Source organism: Sturnus vulgaris, chromosome 5 (assembly GCF_052056855.1).
Source record: "Sturnus vulgaris isolate bStuVul1 chromosome 5, bStuVul1.hap1, whole genome shotgun sequence".
NCBI classification, from domain to species: Eukaryota; Metazoa; Chordata; class Aves; order Passeriformes; family Sturnidae; genus Sturnus; species Sturnus vulgaris.
The window spans coordinates 73,578,783-73,600,591 of record NC_142247.1 but is presented as its reverse complement, the minus strand read 5'-3'; the positions used below and the strand labels follow the sequence as shown (position 1 = coordinate 73,600,591).

The window sequence follows — 21,809 nt, the reverse complement described above, 5'->3', positions numbered from 1 at the left end:
GGTGCGGGGGGATCGGGGTGCGCGGGGACCGCGGTGCGCGGTGTTTTGGGGTGCGCAGGTGAGAGGATGCAGAGATTGGGGTGTGCGGGGACCACGGTGTGGGGTGAAATGGGGTGCAGAGAGAGCAGGGTACGCGGTGTTTTCGGGTGCAGAGAGACCGGGTGCACAGAGTTTTGGGGTGCAGAGAGAGCGGGGTGCAGAGAGAGTGAGGTGTGATGTTTTGGGGTGCAGAGAGAGTGAGGTGTGATGTTTTGGGGTGCAGAGAGAGCGGAGTGTGTGCACTATTTGGGCTTACACAGCTGAGGGGTGCAGATATTGGGGTGCTGGGGGACCAGGGGGCACAGGGATATGGGGTGTGTGGTATATGGGGGTGCCCAGGAATTGGGGTGCACGGTGTGTGGGTCGTGCACAGGGTAGGAATGAACAAGATTTGGGGTGTGCCGTGTTTTGGGGTGCAGGGGGATGTGGGGTGCAGAGTTAGGGCCTGCAGGAATAGGGGTGTGGAGGGTTGGGGTGCACGGGGAGCAGGGGGTGTGAAGTGTTGGGGTACACAAGGAGGGGGTGCACGGGGAGCAGGGTGTGTGCTGCTGGATGTGAGCAGGAATGGGGTGCACGATGAACTGGGGTGCACAGGGTGTCAGGGGCACCAGCACTGGGGTACACAGGAATGTGGGGTCTGTACTGGGAGTGGGGGGCAGAGTGCAGCATCTGCGATGTACTGGGGTGCACAGGGAGCAGGGTGGGGCGGGTATTGGGGTGCACAGGGACTGACTGGGGTGTGGGATATATTGGGGTGCACAGAGAGTGGGGTTTGTGATGTACTGGGGTGCACAGGGAGCAGGGTGGGGCGGGTATTGGGGTGCACAGGGAGTGGGATGTGTGATCTCTTGGGGTGTGTGATGTGTTGGGGTGCAGAGGGACTGAGGGTGTGTGATGCACAGAATTTTGGGGTACACAGGGACTGGGATATGTGAGGTATTGGGCAGAGGGACTGGGATGTGTGAGATAGTGGGGTGTGTGATGTATTGGGGTGCACAGGGACTGGGGTGTGTGAGATATTGGGGTGTGTGATGTATTGGGGTGCACAGGGACTGAGGGGTGTGTGATGCACAGAATTTTGGGGTGCACAGGGACTGGGATGTGTGAGGTATTGGGGTGTGTGATGTATTGGGGTGCACAGGGACTGGGATGTGTGATGCACAGAATTTTGGGGTGCACAGGTATTGGGGTGTGTGAGGTATTGGGATGTGTGATGTATTGGGGTGCACAGGGAATAAGGGATGTGATCTCTTGGGGTGCACAAGGATCCATCTGGGGGCTGTGTGGGAAGAGGCTGTGCAGGATCTGGGAGCACGTGAGGCTCTGGGGACCCCAAAAAGGTGCAGGGTCCTGGGGCACCCAAGGGTGCCCTATGGGATGGGCTCTTCCTGAGGATCCCCACTTTTTGGTGAAAAAAGAGATTTCTGCACTTCCAAGGTTTTAGGAACTAACAGAGCTCACAGGGCTTTGCTGTCCCTGAAGGGAGGAGTTTTGGGGTAAAATCCATCTAAATCTGGTTCTTGAACTTCCTCTTTGGTACATGGATGGGTGTGGTGATGCTGAATGCAAGAAAAACCCCAAAAAGTGTTTGATAAAACAAACTCATTTAATACAAGAACCAAATGAGCAATCTTGTTACCAGCTCCTTGGAAAAAAAACCCAGGACCCCCAGGGAAGAGAGACAGAGTCACCAAAAAACAGCAAAATTCCAAAAATTCATCAGTAAAAAATACAGTACAATGATTCCATGTGTTTATGTTTCTATATACACTTTTACAATACTCATTCACCAGAATTTACAACAAATTCTGCCCCTTACAGAAATTTGACAAATATTGATTGATTCTTTCTTTGAAGCAAATCCAAGTGCTTTTACCAAAAAAGGTAAATTCCCAAAAACCTCTGGGTGTGTAGAGCCTTGGTTTCCCACCAAGGTGCATAAAGCTCCCAAATTCGGTGGTGATGAGTGAAAAATTAAATTCCAAAGCAAAGGCAGGTGAGAATTGGTGGCAGTGAAGGTACCTGGGGGGTTCAGAGCTCACAAGGCCCCCTAAGAGGGGAGGCCACGCTGGTTTTGTACAAAACAATGAAAATAAAAATCGAAAATATCAGTAAAATTCTTATTTGCTGAACTCAGCAAGACAAACATGGTTTTTTGTGCTTCCTTTTCAGCTGCAGGAACATCTTGAGGGGTCACAAATCACAATTACACCAATGATCAGGGATAAAATTAATTGGTTTTTTATCATGCAGGATACAATGAAGCAAAAATTCCAGATTTGGAATTTCTTGGATCCTGAAGCTGCCCAAGTTGTTTTATCCTTCCAAGTGCTCAGAGCTGTGCAGAGCCCTGGGGAGCTGCTCCAGCTGAACCCTCCAAGGAGCTCTGCTTTAGTTGAGTCTGAGATCAGTAAAGCTCAGTTTAAACTGGACTGCTTGAGGTGAGGAGCAGGAAAAAGAAAACTCCAGCCTGGAGTTCACTGACAGGAGCATTTCCACAGTGCAATGTTCTATGTAATGCCTTGACAAAACCCACACTGCAATCATCACAGGCACTTTCTCCTTCTGTCCACAAAGCTGAGTTTTAATTCTCCTAATCCATGTTGAATTCCAAGTTCATCCCTCAGAGCAGCATTTTCCTCCAGAGCTGTGTCCCATCATTCCCCAAAGATCCACAGGACGTTGACTCCTGACAAACCCAGATTTACACGCCTACAAAAAAAAAAAAAAAAAAAAGGATCTGGATGAGCCACCTTGATTAAAAGCTGCTGTTAATTCGATTTTAACACCATTAATTGTCCCCCCACCGTGGTGGTTTCAGTGTGACACCATTCCCATCCTGTTCCCATGGGATACCTACCCCAACATCCCAGATTCCTTCGTCTTTATGATGTACAGGAACATCAGCAAGGTGTGGAACATGTTGTTCCTGCCCTGGAGCCACAGAAAGACACAAGGATTTAGAAATTCAAAATCTGAGAATCAGTGACATCACCCAGCAGGGATTGTGATTTGGGGTTTTACAATAAATTAGCAGAAAATTAAAAGAGGGAGGAACTCCTGTCTCCTGAATAGATCCCACAGCAGCAAAGTAACCACGTGCTGGGCAAAGAAAGACCAAGCTGGACCAGCCTCTGTGCAAATGGACCAAAAATGTGTCTAGGGTTTAAAAAGACCCCAAATCAGGCCTGGGGATGTACCTTGGGCAGGCTGTAAACGTGGCACTCGTAGATCAGCTCGTAGTGGGGTGGGTTGATGCTGCTCTGGTAGATGCAGAACACGTTTTCGTTTGAGGTGTCTGAATTAAAAATTTATTAAAAAAAAAAAAAACAAACCAGATTTCAGAGGTGCTGCCGTGATCCCAGAGGAAAAGAGCAGCTCCAGGCCAGCCCAGTACCTGGTTTATCTGGAGTCTGGATGAAGTGTTGGGAAGTGAAGGTTTTTCCATCAGGATACTTGGGGTGAGGAGGGAGCCTGGAGTCCAGGTAAGTGCAGAACACGTGCATCAGGATCTGGGCAAAACACAACCAAACCTCACTGCAATGGCCCCAAAGCCCAGCAGCTTCCTCCCCATCATCCCAGCAGTTAATCCCAGTCTTTGATAATCTCTGGTTACAATGCTGGCTTAGGAGCAGCTTCATGCCTAAATTATCAATTATCAATTTCAGATTTGCCTGAGAACGGCAGAGGAGCTCTAAAAACAGCTTTGATCACCCTAAACCCAGCAAGGAAACTTCTCCCTTTCCCTCATGAAAATCACTGGAAAAATTTGGGCTGGCCACGAGTCTTAGGAATGCCAAAATGGTGAAATAAAGTTTTAGAGTGAGCATCCAGAAAAACAGGGAGCAGCCTGAGGGTTGTTTCAAGCCTTTCTGGAGAGTTCTCAATATTTTATGTGGGTAACATCAGCAAATGATCTGTGATCTGGTGCCTTCTGTGCTCCTCATACCCAACAGGAGCTGTTTGACAGGAGAAATGAAAGATTTGCTGGGAAAAAAAAAATGCCACAAATCTTAAAAAATCTGGGAGATGCACCTTGGAGCTCAAAGCATTGTATTATCCACAATTAAAAAAAAAAAATTACTAATAGTCTTAAATCAATATCTAAACTTCTTTATTTGTACTTTTGAGCTGTTCCTGTTTATCAGGACACTCAGAGCTGCTCCATAGTTGGACAATTCCAAATATTTAACCATGTTCCCAAAGAGAAAATCAAATCCTGCTTCAAGGTTGATTTTCTACTTCCAGCAATGCAATCTCTTGAACTGTGCAGCAGAAAAAGCTGCAAAGCTCCATTTTCTGATTTTTTTTTTTTCCCCGTGTTCCCCAAAGATTTCCTGGCTGCTCCCTCCAAACCCTGTCCCAAAATCGCAGCTGGGATCTCACCGAGGAGTCGGTGGGAAGGTCCGTGTCCCATTTCCTGCCCTTGAAGTCGCCTCCTCCATTCCACCGGAAGGAGCTCATGCATCCTCCCTGCGAGAGCTCTGGAAACAACACGACATTCATTTCCTGGGGGCTGCATCCCAACAAAGGGGGATTCACAGAGCCATGGGGAAGGCATTGCTGAAAGGGGTGGGGTTACAGGATGATTTTTGGTTGTGGATAACGAGGCGATTCCATCCCTCTGCAGCCTGAGCAGGCAGGAGGAAACGCTGGAATTGTTGGGATTGGGAGGGAAACCGAAGGATCATCCAGTGCCACCCCCACGTGCCACCGTCCCCGGCTGCTCCAAGCCCGGCCTCGATGTTTGCAGGCCTGCGGGGGCAGCCCCAGCTGCTCTGGGGACACAGAGAAACGCTGCGAAATCAGCACCAACCTCGGATCCTTTCCACCAAATATTCCTGGTTGGGGCTGAGATCCAAGTACTGCACCAGGGCGTTGAGGGTGGGGATGAGCGGGGCTTTCACCAGGGCTGCCTGTTTGAGGCTGCTGATGCTGGCTTCTGTAACAGAGACACGCCCAAAATTCAGCCCGGGGACACTCCCAGCTTCCCGCCACGGCTGGGAACGTTCCACACCGCCCCAAACACAGCTCAGGCACCTCAAAGGAGCACAAAAAATCTCCTTCACGTCAGCCACAAAGAACCAACAGGAGTTCGAGTGAAGTGAGAGAGAAACAAAGGGGGAGTAAAGCAGAATTTACTGGTTTTTAAGCACTTTGTAACAGTGGCTTTTGATGGAAACACTCTAAGAACGGCCCAAAGAGGAATTTAATTAAAAGGCAGCGCATCAAATCCACTTCTCAGTTCATTTGAAACAACAGAACAAGCAGCTGCTACAGAATCCCGAAAAACAGAACATCAGGATTTTTAAAAATCTGACAGAGCTTTTAAAACCCAGTTCTTTCAGGAAATGAGTGATTTGAAGGAAGAACTCAGCAGTGGAGACAGTGAGACTTTTGGGAGCCACTGAGAATTTACAGCACATCTGTCTTTGAAATGCTTTCTGACTGATTGATAATCAATTAATATTCATGATCATTTGAGCTGTAAAATTAAATTTATGGGGGAAAAAAAAGAAGCGTTTAAGAATTTTACCCAAGAGTCCAAGCCTTCATATTTATAGACATTACAGACATCTATATCATATTATTATTATAGATATTTATAGAAGTATCATGGAAAACCTTGCCAGCTTAACAAAATCCAGGAGGTGGAACAAAGACAACAGCAGAACGGAGCAGAAATGGAACAAAAATATTTCCCAGAGCTAATTGATGTAACAGCCATTCCAAGGGAATTCCCAGGCTGCTGATCCTACCTCCAATCTGCAGTTCTGGACAGCCCATCCTCCTCAGCTGAGTGCTCACAGATTCCATCTCTTCCACAAGTGGCACCAGGATGGTGTCATTGATCCACTAGGAAGGGAAAAGGGGGAAATTCAAGCTCAGAAATAACAGGAATGTTTAATAAACCCCTCATTTTACACCCTACAATCATCCCCACCACGACCACAAAGCACTTTAACAGAAACACTGCATCCAATCAAGGAGGGAAATAATTTAATTACCAAGCCAGGCAGAATTTAAGCTTTAACAGCTTCTGAGAAGGCAGAAAATTCAAAATATAGGAGTTGGGAAAACTGATCTGTAGCAGGTAAGGCTTTTCTGGACAATGAGGAAAGGAGATTATGAATCCCAGCCCTGCAAGCATAAATTGATGGATGCAGGCCCCTCTCCAGGATATCAGGGAAATGATAAATTTGTGGGATTTGTGTGTGACAGACCAGCCCAACCCTCAGGCACAGAGGACACGGAGGGATTTTCCCACTCCACTTGGAATTCCTCAGAGAGGGACTTACATTCCTGAATTTGGCTGTCCAGGAATCCATGTGATCCAGGAGCTGCCTGTTCATTGTCACCCGTGCCCACACCTGTGGAAAGGTTTGTTAAATCCATATGAGAACTTCACAGAGTTTTTAGGGTCTGTGACAATTCCTGCTGCTTGCAAAAGAAAGGAGTTGGCTGAAAGCTTCAGCCCCACATTCCTGACCCAGCTCAAACCCAAACCTTTGCACAAAGGTACATTTTAAAATCCCATTTCTCCCTCTTGACCTTTTTTTTTTTTGTTTTCCTGTGGGATTTACCTCTTCTGCAGCCTGTTTGGAGCTGAGATCAGCTTCATCCTTGTGTGCAGAGGGAGCCTGGGACCTGCAGGCCAGCTGGTACTGGAACTTCCTCAGGATCTGTGCGTGGTCTGCCATAGACCGGCTGTAGTTCCAAAACGTCGGGCTGCTGGAGGGAGAGCTGGAATCTGAGCTTCCTGAAATGATTAATTCATTAAGAAGTTCAATTATTGCCAAATAATTCTGGGACAAACAGCACGGGGACAGCAGGTCAGTGTGAGTGAAGTCACTCTGCTGGATTCACCCTTATCTTGAGAAAAATTTCCTGGGTGTAGTCCCAGCTCAGGAGAAAAATTTACTGGATCCAGCCCCTTCATCTGAAACCATCTGGACAAAATCCCCCTCTTATCAAGTCCATTATCTTATCTCAGTCCATTACAGCCAACAACTGCTACAGAGATAATCCATCAGCATTCCCAAGTTTAAATTAGATCCTGTCCCAAGGAATAACTGAAGGAAAACTGCCTGAAGGGGAACCAGTGGGGTTCTACCTCACACCCCAATTCCCCACTAGGAGCAAGCTTGCCAAGCTCACAGTGATCCATAAATATATTTTTTCTGCTGCTTCTCCCATCACAAAATCCAACATTGGATAAAACCAACCCCTCTGCCCTTCCAAGCTTTTCCCAGCCAATCTCCCTGCTGCCTGGAAAGGCTGAGCTGGAGCAGAGCAAAAGGAATAAACCAGGAATTTATTGGAAGGGCAGGACAAGAGCCCGGCTGGGGCTGCACCCAAATCAAAGCCGAGGTGGATCGTGCTCAGGAGTTTCACTCTTGGATGAGTTTTGGTTCATGGCGGGGTCAATGATCCACCCACAGCCCCAGGTTATGAAGTCTCAGCCCTGGCCTGTCCCCCTGCCCTCGGATTTTTGGGTTCCCTTTGTCCCCGATTCTCCGGCCACAAAGGAATTGTTTTGTCACTACCCCGTGGAGAGAAGTCACCAACCCCTCACGGGAAGCTTCAGAGTCACCCCCCGAGATTGTGACAAATAAAAAATAAACCCCAAGGCATGACCCCAGTTTACCTAACTGAACTCGGTGCTGCTTCTCCTCCTCGTTCCTCAGGAAGGTGTCCAGGGATTTGACATCAGTGATGCATTCATCTTTGTAGGTGGAATTGTTGTAACGAATAGGGGAGAATCTGTAGTGAGACCTCATCCCACTGCTGTCCACAGGCCCCACACTCATGGAATAGGGAGATCCATTGGGAGAGTGGCTGAAGCTGGAAACCTTGGGAGAAAACAAAAACAAAATTAATTTTTTTTTTTTTTTCCTTTACGAGGTTCAAGCCGTGCATTTCTGATGTGTGCCATCCATTACCTTGCTGTAGCTGCTGCTGGGTGAGTAGGTGACAGAGGTGCTGTGAGAGGGGCTGGCCCCTGCCAGAGCCTGGAGCTGGGGGCTGTAGCCACTGAGGCAGCTCCCAGAGAACTTGGGGCTGGCACTGGGTGAACGGGAGGGGCTGTAGCTCAGCACACACTGGCCCTGGATGGGTGGTGATGGTGTCAGGGACAGAACTCTCTTGGCTGCTGCCTCCCGTGGAGGGGTGATTTGGACAGCTGCAAGGCAAGCACAGCAGGGTTAGCAGTGGGGATGCAGCAGCCCCAGATTGCCCTTAAACACAGATCTGTGTTAATAGAGCAATTGTAGACTGAAAACCTGATCCCTCCAGAACTCAGGTAAAACTGAGACCTGTGACCCCAACTCAGAATAAATCCTACTGGGAGGGGCTTCTCTAATATTCCATCAGCTCCTCCACCTGCCCACTGTTCTCATCCTTACCCCACTAATTAATATCTCAATTATCTAAAACACAACCAAACGGCCATAAACTAAATCACAGCATGAGGAACAACATGGAGCCTGCACAGGACAACCCAAACACCCAGCTCGGTTTGCAGCTCTTGTAAAATCACATAATTCAGAATAAGCAATCCAGAACAAAAAAATCCATGAAAAAGCTGAAGAAAAGGGTTTATTGCCCACCTGCCTTGCGCAGCCAGCCCATGATCTGCTGGCTGGGACTCGTGACCAGGCTGCTTGGTGCTGCTGTGTAGGTGAAGTATCTCCAGAAATCAAACAGGGCATTGAGGCTGAACAGGGCTGCCAGGGCAAATTCTGCAAGGAACACACGAGTTTCTGCCATGGTTTGAGCAAAAATTATATTATGTGCAAAACCAGGCTATGGCTACTAAAAAAATGTCATTATTATTAGTGCTGTCTGCTTGGGGAAGTATCGAAGGTTCCTTCACTTTCTCAGGCAAAAACAATTGGAGATCGTTTTCCTCACTGCTGAAATTGATTTATACATTTTAAAACTGAATTTTCAAAATGGGATTGTTATTTTTCCAGAAAGGAAATCTCATGATTCTTGCTTCTTTCCAACCTGTTTGACAGAGCTTAGAGCCTCCTCCTCTGAACCCAACCTGAATTGTTGTAAAATACCACCCACACCCAGAGCACAACATGGCAGGAAAATAAACCTAAGGCTTTCTAAAGCCTTCATGCACACATTAAGAAAGATTTCATGCATTAGTAAGTCCTTCCTGCCCTTTTACCATAGAGAAAAAGCTGTTAACATTCATTTTCTGCCCCTAAAAAGTTGGGATTCCAGCAGTTTCGAGGGAGATCAAAGAAAGCAAAACGAAGTTTTGGTTTAAAACTCGAACAGAAAAAAAGAAACCTGCCTTTAAAACGACCTCCCAGCAATAAAAATGAGTTAAAAACCATCCTGAAATGTGATTTAAATGCTGCAACGACTCACCAATGTACCAGAGAGGAAAGCAGGTGATGTTGTAATATGTGCTTAGGAGCTTCCCAGTCCTAAAAATCAAAACAAGAAGGGAGAATTTAGCAGAAATTCCATCCTGAGGGATATTTAGGGCTCCACACCGTGGAGTCTTTGCTGGTTTAAATCAGATTAAAGAGAATTAACTTACATTTCAGTGTAGATCATGCCTGCTACAGATATATTGAGCAGTCCCCAGGCCAGCACCACCTTCCTGCTCTCAGCCTGTTTCCTCATCTTCACAGCCAGGTCGATGAGGGAAGTGTCTGGACTCTTGTTTGGTGTCATTGTCTGTGAGAACACAGGGAAAAGGCAAAATCTGTGAATTTTTACTCAGCAGGAAGATTCTCAGCCAGGTTACTGAGGAACAGCATCCATCTTCTCTCTCATTTTTTAATAAGAATATCCTTCAAAAGGAGGGAAAGCTCTGCCTCCTGCAGGCAAGACCAGCGTTTTTATAGAAAATTCTCATTTATTTCAGTAGGTAACAGAGTCATTTCTGTCATATGAAACCCACAGATTTTATTTCCTCCTTTATGCCCAGTAACATCTTATGTGAAGGAAATAATTCTGTCACAGGCAGGCAGCCCTCACATCTCCCCCCAGACCTCAATCCCTTCCCCAAATTTCCACTCTCCCCTCCTCAAACTTTACCTTTCCTCCACGCCAAAGTCTCCCCTTCCTCACCACAAACTCTCTGATCCCCCTCCTCAAATTTATCCTCTCCTGCTTCTCAAACTTCTCCTCTTCCCCTCCCCAAACCTCACTTCGCCCCTTCCTCGTATTTCATCTCTCCAGACCTCACCGTTCTCCTCCCCAAACCTCTCTGCTCACCATTCCCAAATCTCCATCTCCTCCTCCCCAAACCTCTCTGCTCACCATTCCCAAATCTCCATCTCCTCCTCCCCAAACCTCTCTGCTCACCATTTCCAAACCTCCCCTCGGGTCCCCCTCCCCGAACCTCCCTTCTCCCCTCCAACCTCCCTCTCCAAATTTCTCCGCTCCTCCTCCCCAAACCTCACCGTTCCTCCTCCCCCAGCTCTCCCCTCCCCTCTCCCCAGCTCTCCCCTCCCCTCTCCCCAGCTCTCCCCTCACCTCTCCGCAGATCTGTCCCGCTCTCCCCTCAGGCCGGGCTCTTTTTTTTCCCTTTTTTCCCGCCCGCCGTCTCCGCTCCCCTCACGCCGCCGCGGCCTCGCGCTCTCTGCGCATGCGCGGGCGCTCGCCTTGCGTCACCGGCTGCGCCGGGGGCGGGGCGGAGGGGGCGGGGCTCGCGGGAGGGTTTTGGCGGGAAGGGCGTGAGGGGAGCCGCCATGTTGGGGGGGGCGAAGGAGCCCTCACGGGGACGCGTTTCGCTCTCATTCCTGTTTCGTTTTTTTTACTTGTCTTTGCAGTTAAATTATTTAATTACACGTTGCCATGAGTGTCAGAACAACACGTTGGCACAGCAGGTAAAATTTTAAGGAGTTTTAGGTCTATTTGTGTGCTGTGCAAGTTTTATCTTTCCACTGTAACTTTGTATTTGTGTGCAAGCACAACTTCATATTTCTGTACAGTGTCACCGAAACCGTGGGGATAAATAAGATTCTTAACACTGACTTTTAAAAAATATTACCAAGTCAGGTATTTATTCTTGGCCAAGGTTTGTGTGTGTGGCTGACAAAAGTTCAGGCCTCCACCTGAGCTCCACCATAAAACTTTTTCACTTATTTGTATATTTTAACAAGCAAATTAATGTTCATTGGTTCTAAATTGCCCAATCCTCTTCATTAATTATTATTGTGTTCCCTATTAATTTCCTCACTTTTTATACTGATCTGATCCAAATTATTCAGTAATTTTGTTCTCTTTTTCTCAGACATGGAGTTTCCTACCTTTAAGGCCTTAATTTCCTCTCATTTTCTGGTTACTCCAATATCCTTGAAGTGCCATAAATTTAATATCTCACATGCCCTGTCTTCAAATTCTTTGGGTCTGTTAATTGAAGTTTGCCAGGGTTAGTTTTAACAAACTGAATTAACGAATCAAAGTAATAATAAAGGTCTGTGGAGAAGCTTTACTAGTGCTGGTTAAAAGTGGGCACTGCTCAAAGATAATTAAAATAACCAATTAAAAATTAGTTAGGAAAGTTATCTCATTTCCAACACATGCAGGACTTCAAATTTTTTTTGTGCAGGTGTGACTTCATATTTCTGCTCTGAAATGCTGTAAATGGAAAGGGTTGTGTGTCTGAGGATAACCCTCCACACTGGAATGCCTTGATTTCCTAATTTAAGGAAAATTGTGTTGGAAATATGTGGCTGCCTTGGACCCAGGTTTATTACACTGACATAAAGCTACAGATTTTTCAGAAAAATCAAAAATATGGGTCCTGCTTCTAAACTTAATTCTAAGTGTTCAAATGGTAAACCACATACTGAAATCCCTACTCATTCTTTATCCAGGGCATTTCCAGGGGGGATTAGGGACACTGAGGCAATGCATTATTTACAGAAATAATAATTCCCTCATCAGTAATCCAAAATAAATTGCATTATAGCCAATTAACTCTGAATATCCAGGAGATGAGTTGCCAGTGGAGTCTTTTGCCATGTCAGTGAAATATTTCTATCCAAAGGTGAAAAGTTTCTGGGATTTTTTTTTTTTTTTTTTTTTTTTTTTTCTCATAAAAATGACAGGAGAGGGTACAACACTGGGTCTTGGTTTGCATCGTTTGAGGCAACAACAACAAAGGGTCTGGATTTTACAAAACTGGACTGAGTCCACTGAGATTTAGTGATTTTTGAGGCCATTCTGGCCTCTCTCAGTGACAGCACAGGGAGAGTTTTTAAGGCCAATACAGTGATTTTAGGCAAGGAGAGGGTTTGTTTGGCTGAGATTGAGCCTGTCAGTGGCTCGGGTGTCCCCAGGGTGCTCCTGACTCACAGAGTGACTCCCCAGCCTCTGCAGGACAGCCCTGCCTGCCCTCACCCACGCACCCTCCACCCACCCCGGCCTGCATTTAAGCTGAGCCCAATTGTTTTGGGGCTTGCTTGAGCTGCACTGGGCTCAGGGGGGGGACTTGGACCTGTGCTTGGTGCCAGCCTGGCTGTGGAGCTGTCTGAGGACCTGGAGCTGCTCAGTGCCACCAGACCTGCCCTGCTCCTCCTGCTTGGATCCCGTGGGATCTGCTGCTCGTGGTGAGGTCCCTTCTCCCACCTGCCTTTGCTGTGTCACCTTTGCCTTCCTGCTGCTCCCCCTTTGGACTTTGGGATCAGCACCGTGGATGTTTTCAGCTTCTTAAAATCCCTGAATGGTTTGGGTGGGAAGGGACTTCAAAGTCCACACAGTTCCAACCCTTCCACTGTCCCAGCTGCTCCCAGCCCCAATGTCCAAAGGCCTGGGACACTCCAGGGATCCAGGGGCAGCCACAGCTGCTCTGGCAATTCCAGCCCAGCCAGGAATTCCTAATTCCCAAATCTCCCCTTTCCCAACCTGAAGCCATTCCCTGTGTCCTGTCCCTCTGTCCCTTGTCCCCAGTCCCTCTCCAGCTCTCCTGGAGCCCCTCCAGGCTCTGGAATGTTCTGGAAGCTCTCCCTGGATCCTTCCCTTCTCCAGGCTGCCAATTCCCAGCTCTCCAGACCCTGAGCTTGGATCCATCTCCTCTCCAAGCAATTGATGGATCCAGGGCCTTCCCTTGGAATCTCAGCAAACCATGAAGGCTCTCCCTTCCCTTCTCCTCTCTTTTCTCTCCCCATTTTCCATCCCAATCCCTGGCAATGGATTCTGAGTCTCCTGAATCCCAGAATCCTGCACTGCCTTGGCTGGGAAGGGACCTCAAAGCTCATTCCAGGGACACCTCCCAGCATCCCAGGCTGCTCCAATCCTTCCTTGGCCATTCCAGGGATTCTCTGGCAATCCCAGCCCAGCCAGCAATTCCTCATTCCCAAGATCCCATCCATCCCTGTGTCCTGTCCCTCTGTCCCTTGTCCCCCTGTCCCTTGTCCCCAGTCCCTCTCCAGCTCTCCTGGAGCCCCTCCAGACCCTGGAATGTTCTGGAAGCTCTCCCTGGATCCTTCTCCTGTCCAGGTGAGCACTCCCAGCTCTCCCAGGCTGGCTCCAGAGCAGAGGGGCTCCAGCCCTGGAGCAGCTCTGGGGCCTCCTCTGGACTCTCTCCAGTTTCATGGATGCTCAGGGTTTATCTCCAGACCCTTTAGGTCCTCATCCTTGCTGGGGCCCCTGCAGCCCCCCGGGAGATGAGGAGTGAGCCCAAGGTTTGATGTAGATGCAGCTCCTGAAATGCAGTGGGTGGAGGCCCCAGAGGATGCTGATCAGGGCACTCAGGGCTTGCTGGGATACTTTGGATCCTGACATCAGGTTTGGCAGGGTTTCTTGGCAGCCCTTAAATCCATGTGGGATGTAGCATGAGTAATGAAGGAAGCTCTCATTTTGCTCTAGATTAAATCCCTCCTTCCTGTTTTCAAAGAGTGACCCGTGGCCTGTGGTGTGGACAGTCAGTTGATTCCCTATGAAATATTGGAGTCTGGAAGCTACAGGTGGGATTTGACTTCCACCAGAGCTGCTGTAGTTCCAGGAGCAGCAAATTCCTGTGATGATTCCTGTCTCTTGGGATAAATTTTTGTTATTTGGTTTAGGTTGAGGGAGTGGAGAACTTTTTCCCCAGGGACTGGGTTTGGTTAAACTCCTGGTGCCCCCAAGACACAGCAGTTACAAGATGACTCAATGCTAGAGACCAAAGCAGGACTAATCCCTGCCCGGGGCTCCCTTTGTTCCCAAAAACAGGGGACAAAAGACTTACCTGGAACTGTGAACACAACAGGACACCTGGGGAGGAGTAGGGTGGGAGTGGAGCTGAGACTCCTCAGGAAGGTGCTGACAAATGCTGAGGGACACAACTGAGATCTTTATTAAAAGTTTCCTCTGGGAATTCCTTTCCTGGTTCTCCTGAGGTGGATTGAGCCCCAGATGTGACAGCAGGGTCAGCTCCTGGCTGTCCCTCAGAAACCTTTTGATTTAGATAAACACAAAGTTTATCCAGCAGCCCTGTGGGACCTACAACTGTGGGACAGCCACAGCTGGATGTTCCCATGGGAAATTATTCCCAAAGCTCAGGCAGGATATCCCACCCGAACAACAACTACTCAAATACCCTCTGGAACAAGGAATGGACAAGTGCAAATGGCCAAGAGCAGGCTGGCAGAGCTCCTGACCCCCAGGAGTTCTGTCTGACCCTGTTTTCCTCTGCCCTGGAAAACGTGTGAAAGGACACGCACATTTTTGTGGTCACGGCTTTGGGACCGACTCCTCCCCCCCACCCCGGCTTGGATGTGTCAGTGGAAAATATTTTTTTGGAGGTGAAATCGGCCTCTTGCCTGCTGGTGGCCTTGAAGGCTCCGATAAATGTGAGAAGTTGATCACATGGGGCGATAGCTTCTACCGGATGTGTTTTATCTGAAAACTAAAGCTCTGTATAAATTCCCCTTTGCCAGGCCCAGCTGAACTTCCAGCAAACATGAAGCTGCTTTTGATCTTCAGCGCCCTCATCGGGGCTTCCCTGTGCCTGGAAACCTTCGTTGGGTGAGTGACAATTTTGTGGAAAATCTTTCATTTAGGGTTGGTATATTGTTGTTTTTCATGGTGTCGACAAAATCTGCTTGGGGCTCGTTTTTTTTGGTTTTTGTGACTGCTTGTTCTTGTTGCTTTGCTGCTCTGGTGTTTGAGGGAACCTCTCTTTACTTTCCTTTGGGTTTCCTAAGGAGAAAGGTCCAGCTCTCAATTCCTGCTCATCCAAGGCTTGATTTTGGCTGGAGCTGAACTTCACTGCAAAAGCAAAGCTGAAAGACCTGAACCTGTCCTCAGCTCCCTTTTTTCTGCCATCAAGTCTCTTATTTCCTTTTCTTCCTCTTCTTTCTGCCTTTCTAAGTATTTCAAATCCTGATTTCCAACCATTAAATTCTAAAAGGTCGTCTTTATATTCCATAGCAAAAATTATCCCATGGGGTATTTCCTCACAGCCTCACTGATCATTTTAATAATGAAAGATTATAAAATCCTCCTGGATAAACCCGGAGCTGCAGTGAGTGAGCACGAGATTCCAGTGAGTAAATCTATGTATGAAGGTTTAAGGACTAAGAATAAAAAATATTATCCCAAAACTCAGGGATTTCTAAAGCCGGGAGGGGCTATTTTGATCCTGAACTGAATTCTCATGAATCCATTCCTCAACTGTGGGTAATTCACAGCAGAATCCAACGCTGAGATAAAACTTATAGCGATGGAGAATCCAGTAATAAGTTATTAATGTGGAAAAGTGCCTTCAGAGCTGATTGAACTCTCTCCAACAAAGAGATTTTCTCTCCTGTGGCCAGGGAGAGGATCCTGGTGTACACGAGCCCCTTGTCAGCTCTGTAAAGAAACACCCACATAGCCGAGCTCGCGTGCGAGACCCTTTCCACCTCATTTCACCTCATTTCCATCGTAAAAAGGTTTCTAATTGTGCAATGACTGGGCTGTGCTCCAGCTGTTGGGTTGCTGGCTCCAGCGGTGCAGCGAGGCTGAATCATCCCACCCGGAATGGTGCGAGCCGCCCTGGGCTGTGTCAGCCTCTAACCCAGCAAGGTGAAACAAATCCCGTGTTTGCTCTGCCCCCCCAAACATCCCATCCTTCCCCAGCTCCACTGGAATATCGTTTTCCCACCACCGATGGATTTTCAGGATTGATCTTTGAATGAAAACTCATCCACGTTGTCTGGGTGATGAGGAAAGCGCGCGTTGTTGGTTGAACTCTTGGGTGACACCAGATCACTGATTAAACGAGCCATTAACACACAATTAACACGGAATTAACGATCCCACGAACAAACCAGTTCACCCAGCCCCCTTCTCAGACTGGTTCTGAAGACACGGATCTCTTGCAGGCACCAGGTTCTCCGAATCAAGACCAAAAATGAGGAGCAAGTGAAGCAGCTGCAGCTTTTGGAATCGCTGGAACACCTGGAGGTGGGTCATGGCCACAGAGGCATTTTGGAACATTTCACACCGGGCAGGATTTGGGATTTGCATCTCGTTCACAACAGCCCAGGGTGTGAATTTGCATCTCCTTTGGAAGGTTCCCATCAACCCTGGGGCAGCTGCCATAAATAAATTTACTCTCTCAACGCTTCAAATTTGACTTGCAAGTTCGAGTACTAGCTCAGGGTTCAGAACTGATACATTTTTCCTACTGGTTTTGCATCATATTTGAATTGTTAGATCTTAATCTCAGCGTTGAAAAACTTGTTTTTCCAGTGGGAATGGCAATGTTTTGTCCCCCAGAGTTATCGAAGGAATTTATAAGTTGGTCTACACTGTAAAATTCCAGGTTATTACCGTTGTTATTGCCATTGGTGAGAAGTTTTAACATCATTTTGTAAAATCACTGGCTTAAAAAATATTAAATAAATAATATATAAATTAAAATTTAGAAAAGTCCTACCAAAGGAGAGAGAAAAGGGTAAATGAAAACAATGGGGTTCATGTTACTTTAGACTGGAGTATGGAGTTTTTCTTGAAATTATTTCTAGTAAAAGGGAGAATAATAAAATAATCACCAGAGACAACTAAAATTTCCTCTTGCTTTTGTGACCAAAGCCTAGAAGTCAATGAAAATAACCTGACTCAATCCATTTTCCTGTTTCTCTGCAGCTGGATTTCTGGATCAACCCCTCTGCCCCTGCCCTCCCAGTGGATGTGAGGATTCCTGCTGTCAGTGTCCAGTCAGTGAAAGCCTTCCTGGAATCCCAGGGGATTGAGTATTCCATCCTGATTGAAGACCTGCAGGTGGGCAGTGCCACTGCCACTGATTCTTCACATCTTTTGGAAACACTGAGTCACAATTTGGCCTCTCTCCCACTTTTCCATGCTCTGTTTTCCCTGGGATCCTCCCTTTATTTTTCTAGGTTGTGGATTATTCCTCCAAGACATTCCATGGGTTGCTGTAGGTGTTGAGTAGTGACATCAATAAATTCCACAGGGCTCTTCTGCCAACCCCTGAGGAATTCACCTGTTTGACCCCAGACATTTGGGAATCCCAACGCTGAAGTTACTCACCATTCAGTAAACTCTGATAAAAATCACCCACCTGGGCACTAATCTGACATTTCCTCATGAGCAGTAATCCCCAAAGGGCATCTAAACCAACATTAACTCACTGCTTTTTCATTTCTTTCTCTTTTAGCAAGAGAAGCAGACACTTCTCACCATTTGAATGTTATTTTAGGATGTTCTGGATAAAGAAAAACAAGACATGGCTGAGAGTGCCCAAAGGGAGCGCAGCAGCAGCTTCGACTTTGGTACTTACCACACTCTGGATGATGTGAGTACCCCAGGGGAAGAATATTCCGATTTTTTCTGGTCTTTTTACATGCTGTCTTCAATTCAATATCCTGTATTAGGATCTAAAGTGTCCTTGCAGCTTTTTCTGGCACGTGGGTTTGGTTTTTTGCAGTATTGATTTTATGCTCAGAACAATCAGCCACTGCTGATTGTTGATCAAAATTCCATAAACTCTCCTGTCAAAACAAGTCCTTCAAAAGAAAGAGAAATAAAGGGATCTTGAAATTGGGAAATAAAGAACTTTTTGCCCAGAAAAGCTGCAGCTTCCCCATCTTTGGAGTGTCCAAGGCCAGGTTGGAGCAACCTGGGGTAGTGGAAAATGTCCCTGCCTGTGGCAGGGGGGTGGAATGGGATGAATCCAACCCTGAATCAGCCCCTGATTCTCTGGAAGGAATTGCAGAACACATAAATATGATATTAATGTCCCCATGACCTTTCATTGCAGATCAATGAAGAACTGGACCACCTTGCATCCGAGTACAGCTTTGTGGAAAAGATCCAGATCGGGGAATCCTACGAAAAGCGACCTCTGTACGTCCTGAAGGTAGGACAGAAACCCTGGGGTGTGTCCGTGGGGATGCACGACAGACCACACATATTCTGGGATGTCCTTGCGTGTCCGGTGGCAGATTTGGAGATGCTGCTGTGTGTTTGGTTTCCCAGTTCAGCACCGGAGGCTCCCGCCGCCCGGCGATCTGGCTCGACGCCGGCATCCATTCCCGCGAGTGGGTCACGCAGGCCAGCGCCCTCTGGATCGCCAACAAGGTTCCTGCACCAGCCACTCCCCTTGCCTTTGTCTTGCCAGTCTTCCCTGCTGTTTCCGAGGGTATCACCCCTCTGTGTGTTCAGTTAATTCACCTCCCAAAAGCAGCTGGCTCCCTGAGGGTGTGGCGCCCGCCCCGACCTGGGATTGGAAAGCTCTGTGCTGTTAGAACAGCCGGGTTTAGGCAGACAGAATGGAGGGGTTCAGGTGAAATTCTTACACAAATGAGCAAAGAGTTTGAGATTATTTTGCTGCTTTCACACAGAAAAATGCAGTTGGTTTCCTTCCATGAAATGCCCAGACCTCCAGCTCTCTATAAATGAGGATTTAAATCCTGCTGGAAATGACTGAGCCACCAGAGAAATCACAGCATGGCAGAATTAGCTGAGGTGGAAGGGTCCAACTCCTGGCCCTGCACAGAACCATCCCCAAGAGTGTTGTCCAAAAGCTCCTTGGGCTCTGTCAGTGCAGCACAGTTGAGAATTCCCAACCTGGCTATTCCATCTCAGCCTTACTGCCAGCCTTGGCCTCTCCTCTGGGACAGGGAGGAGAACATTTTGTTGTCCTCTCCCTTTTTATTCTAAAGACCTGCTGTCTTCAGAATAAAACAATAAAACAGATTCACTGCTCACTGCATGTATAACAAGGAACAGTTATGGCCAGCAGATAATTGATGTTCCTTGTTTCCCTGCCCCAAAATCCAGCCTTTCCTCTGTCCCAAGCAATGAGGGAATGAACATTTGAGAAGGAATTGCTCTGCTAAGCAGGGTGTGCTCTGTCTCTGCCTAGATTGCCTCTGACTATGGAACAGATGATTCCATCACCTCCCTCCTGGACAAGATGGATCTTTTCCTGCTGCCAGTCGCCAACCCTGATGGATTTGTGTACACTCACACCTCGGTGGGTCTGAGCTCAGGGAGATTCCTGCCTCTTCCAAGGAAATAATAAACATGAGGGAAGTGGGCTCTGGAAGTCTTAAAGCTGTGAGAGGAGTTACCAAAGAGTTGGGCAGACAAAGATCCTCATTATTTGTCTAAGCCATCCTGTAATCCCTGTAAATCCCCCAGTTTTAGTAAATACATTTGATTTTTGACCCTTGGCCTATCTTGGCAGTCTGAAATACTCTTGGGATCATTCCTAGGACCAGTCCCTCCTGCATGGCAGATTTCTGGGGAGCAGTTTTGGTGCCAGCACCCAGCCTTGCTCCCCTTTGAAGCGTTTCTCTGTTGCAGAATCGCATGTGGAGGAAAACGCGCTCCAAGATTCCCGGCAGCATCTGCGTCGGAGTTGATCCCAACAGGAACTGGGATGCAGGTTTTGGAGGTAGGGATGAAACTTCTGGATCCTGTTACACAGAACCAGCAGCTGCCTTTAGAAAGGGGATTGATCACCCTGAGCACAGGACGAGGCAGCATCATGGAATCATGGAATGGTTTTGGTTGGAAGGACCCAAAATATTATTTAGTTCCACTCCCTGCCATGGGCAAAGACCCCTTCCACTATGCCAGGTCCCAGGAATGTGGATTCCTGGGTTTCTGGACAACCTGTTCCAGGTTGCATCATCTAAAAGTACATGCCTTCAACATTCACACTCTGTCACTGCTGTTTGGGCATTTACCAGCATTTAAGGCCTTGCTTTGGCTGCAGCCTGTCCTTAGGAAAGCCCAGCTTAGTGTGGGTCTGCCCTGACCCCCAGGACTCCCACTCCTCACAGGTTTGCTCCCTCCTTGCACCACCAGGTCCTGGGGCCAGTAACAATCCCTGCTCTGAGTCCTACCACGGGCCCAGCGCCAACTCCGAGGTGGAAGTGAAATCTGTTGTTGACTTCATCAAGAACCACGGAAACTTCAAGGCCTTCCTGACCCTGCACAGTTATTCCCAGCTCCTGATGTATCCCTATGGATACAAATGCACCAGGCCAGATGATTATGCTGAGCTGGTGAGACACAAGGACTTGGCTTTACCTTCCCCTCTTCTGTCCTGCTGCCTTTCTGTACTTTCCATACTTTTCCCTAATGACAGCACCACAGCTGGAATAATATCTCTGAGGCAATCACAACCATAATTCCAATGGGAAAAACCTCTGGAGGTCTCTGTTCTAACCCTGTGCTGAAATGGCTTTGGAGTCAGAGCCAATTTCAGTCTGAGTTTGAACTGAGTTTTGATTTGTTTTGATATTTCTAAAGAAGTCCACAGCTTTTTCAAGCTCATCCCAAAGTTTCCCAAATCTCATGGGGGTTTTGTTTTGTCCTAATACTCAAATGCAGCTCCCCTGTGGCAATTTGTTGCCTTTTTCTCTCCTTCACAAAGAACTCGGCTCTGTTTTCCATCCAACCCCCATGACGTAGTTAAAGTGAGCACAAAGTTGATACTGGAAGATCCCAAGTGCCTTGGGAATTTCTGGTATCTCTTGAGCCTTCCCTTGAGAAGCCAGTGAGAGAAACACTGACAGAACCTGCTGGAAGTTAACTCACCTGCAGTGGCACCTCCCAGAAATGCTGTGACTGCTGTTGGTGTGAATCACCTCCAAAGCAGTTTGGAGATTTCTGCTGAAATCCCAGTGTTTAATCTCAGGAAATGTTGCAGCTTCCTGACCTTCCCTCCATGTTCTCCCCTCCAGGAATCTCTGGGAAGAGCTGCTGCCAGTTCCATCCGCTCCCTCTATGGCACCACCTTCCAAGTGGGCACCATTTGCAGCACCATCTGTGAGTATTTGGCCACTCAGGGCTTTTAGGGGCTGTCCCAGGACACCAATCCCAATCCCTACCTACACCCACAAGGGTGTGGAAGCCACAATGCTCCTGTGCACTGACACCACTGGTCACACACGGGACCTGAGTGTTCCCATCCACACCTCATCCCCCAAAATACAAACACAGGACGACAGAACTCCACCATGGCTCTGCTCAGCCCTGTGGATCATCTCCCTTTCCCTTCCAGACCAAGCCAGTGGAGGCAGCATTGACTGGAGCTATGACAATGGCATCAAATATTCCTTTGCCTTCGAGCTGAGGGACACGGGACGCTATGGATTCCTGCTGCCAGCCAACCAGATCATCCCTGCAGCCAAGGAGACCTGGCTGGGGCTCAAGAGAATCATGGAGCACGTGAGGAACAAATCCTCCTGAGAGCTGGCCTGGAGTCAGCTCTCTGCAGCACCAGCTCATGAATCCTCCATGATGGCTGCAGTGATAGAAATGGCTGAATAAACCCCCTGTGCACTCCC

The 21,809-nt window shown here is 47.8% G+C and overlaps 2 protein-coding genes and 1 long non-coding RNA gene across 3 annotated transcripts; 2 read left to right on the top strand and 1 right to left on the bottom strand.

The window, feature by feature from the left end:
- Window positions 1-501: 501 nt before the first annotated feature.
- LOC148223797 (uncharacterized) lies at window positions 502-1,998 on the top strand. Its single transcript, XR_015804151.1, has 2 exons — window positions 502-1,046; window positions 1,097-1,998. It is a non-coding gene; the product is annotated as an uncharacterized LOC148223797 (long non-coding RNA).
- TMEM209 (transmembrane protein 209) lies at window positions 1,627-10,671 on the bottom strand. The gene is made up of 15 exons (XM_088166079.1): window positions 10,546-10,671; window positions 9,602-9,741; window positions 9,427-9,485; window positions 8,649-8,780; window positions 7,983-8,221; window positions 7,688-7,892; window positions 6,624-6,799; window positions 6,339-6,410; window positions 5,799-5,895; window positions 4,856-4,981; window positions 4,426-4,523; window positions 3,437-3,551; window positions 3,240-3,337; window positions 2,900-2,973; window positions 1,627-2,751 (listed from the first exon to the last, which is right to left on the bottom strand). Exons 2-15 carry the CDS (start codon window positions 9,736-9,738, stop codon window positions 2,697-2,699), a joined length of 1,683 nt encoding a protein of 560 aa, XP_088022205.1. The 5' UTR covers window positions 9,739-9,741; window positions 10,546-10,671; the 3' UTR covers window positions 1,627-2,696.
- A 4,138-nt stretch (window positions 10,672-14,809) lies between these two features.
- Window positions 14,810-21,809, top strand: LOC106856876 (carboxypeptidase A2-like). Its single transcript, XM_014882553.2, has 12 exons — window positions 14,810-14,849; window positions 14,937-15,024; window positions 16,365-16,446; window positions 17,131-17,265; window positions 17,705-17,800; window positions 18,266-18,364; window positions 18,484-18,585; window positions 19,373-19,483; window positions 19,816-19,906; window positions 20,323-20,522; window positions 21,204-21,288; window positions 21,524-21,809. The coding sequence occupies exons 2-12, from the start codon at window positions 14,960-14,962 to the stop codon at window positions 21,709-21,711; spliced, it is 1,254 nt and encodes a 417-aa protein (XP_014738039.1). The 5' UTR covers window positions 14,810-14,849; window positions 14,937-14,959; the 3' UTR covers window positions 21,712-21,809.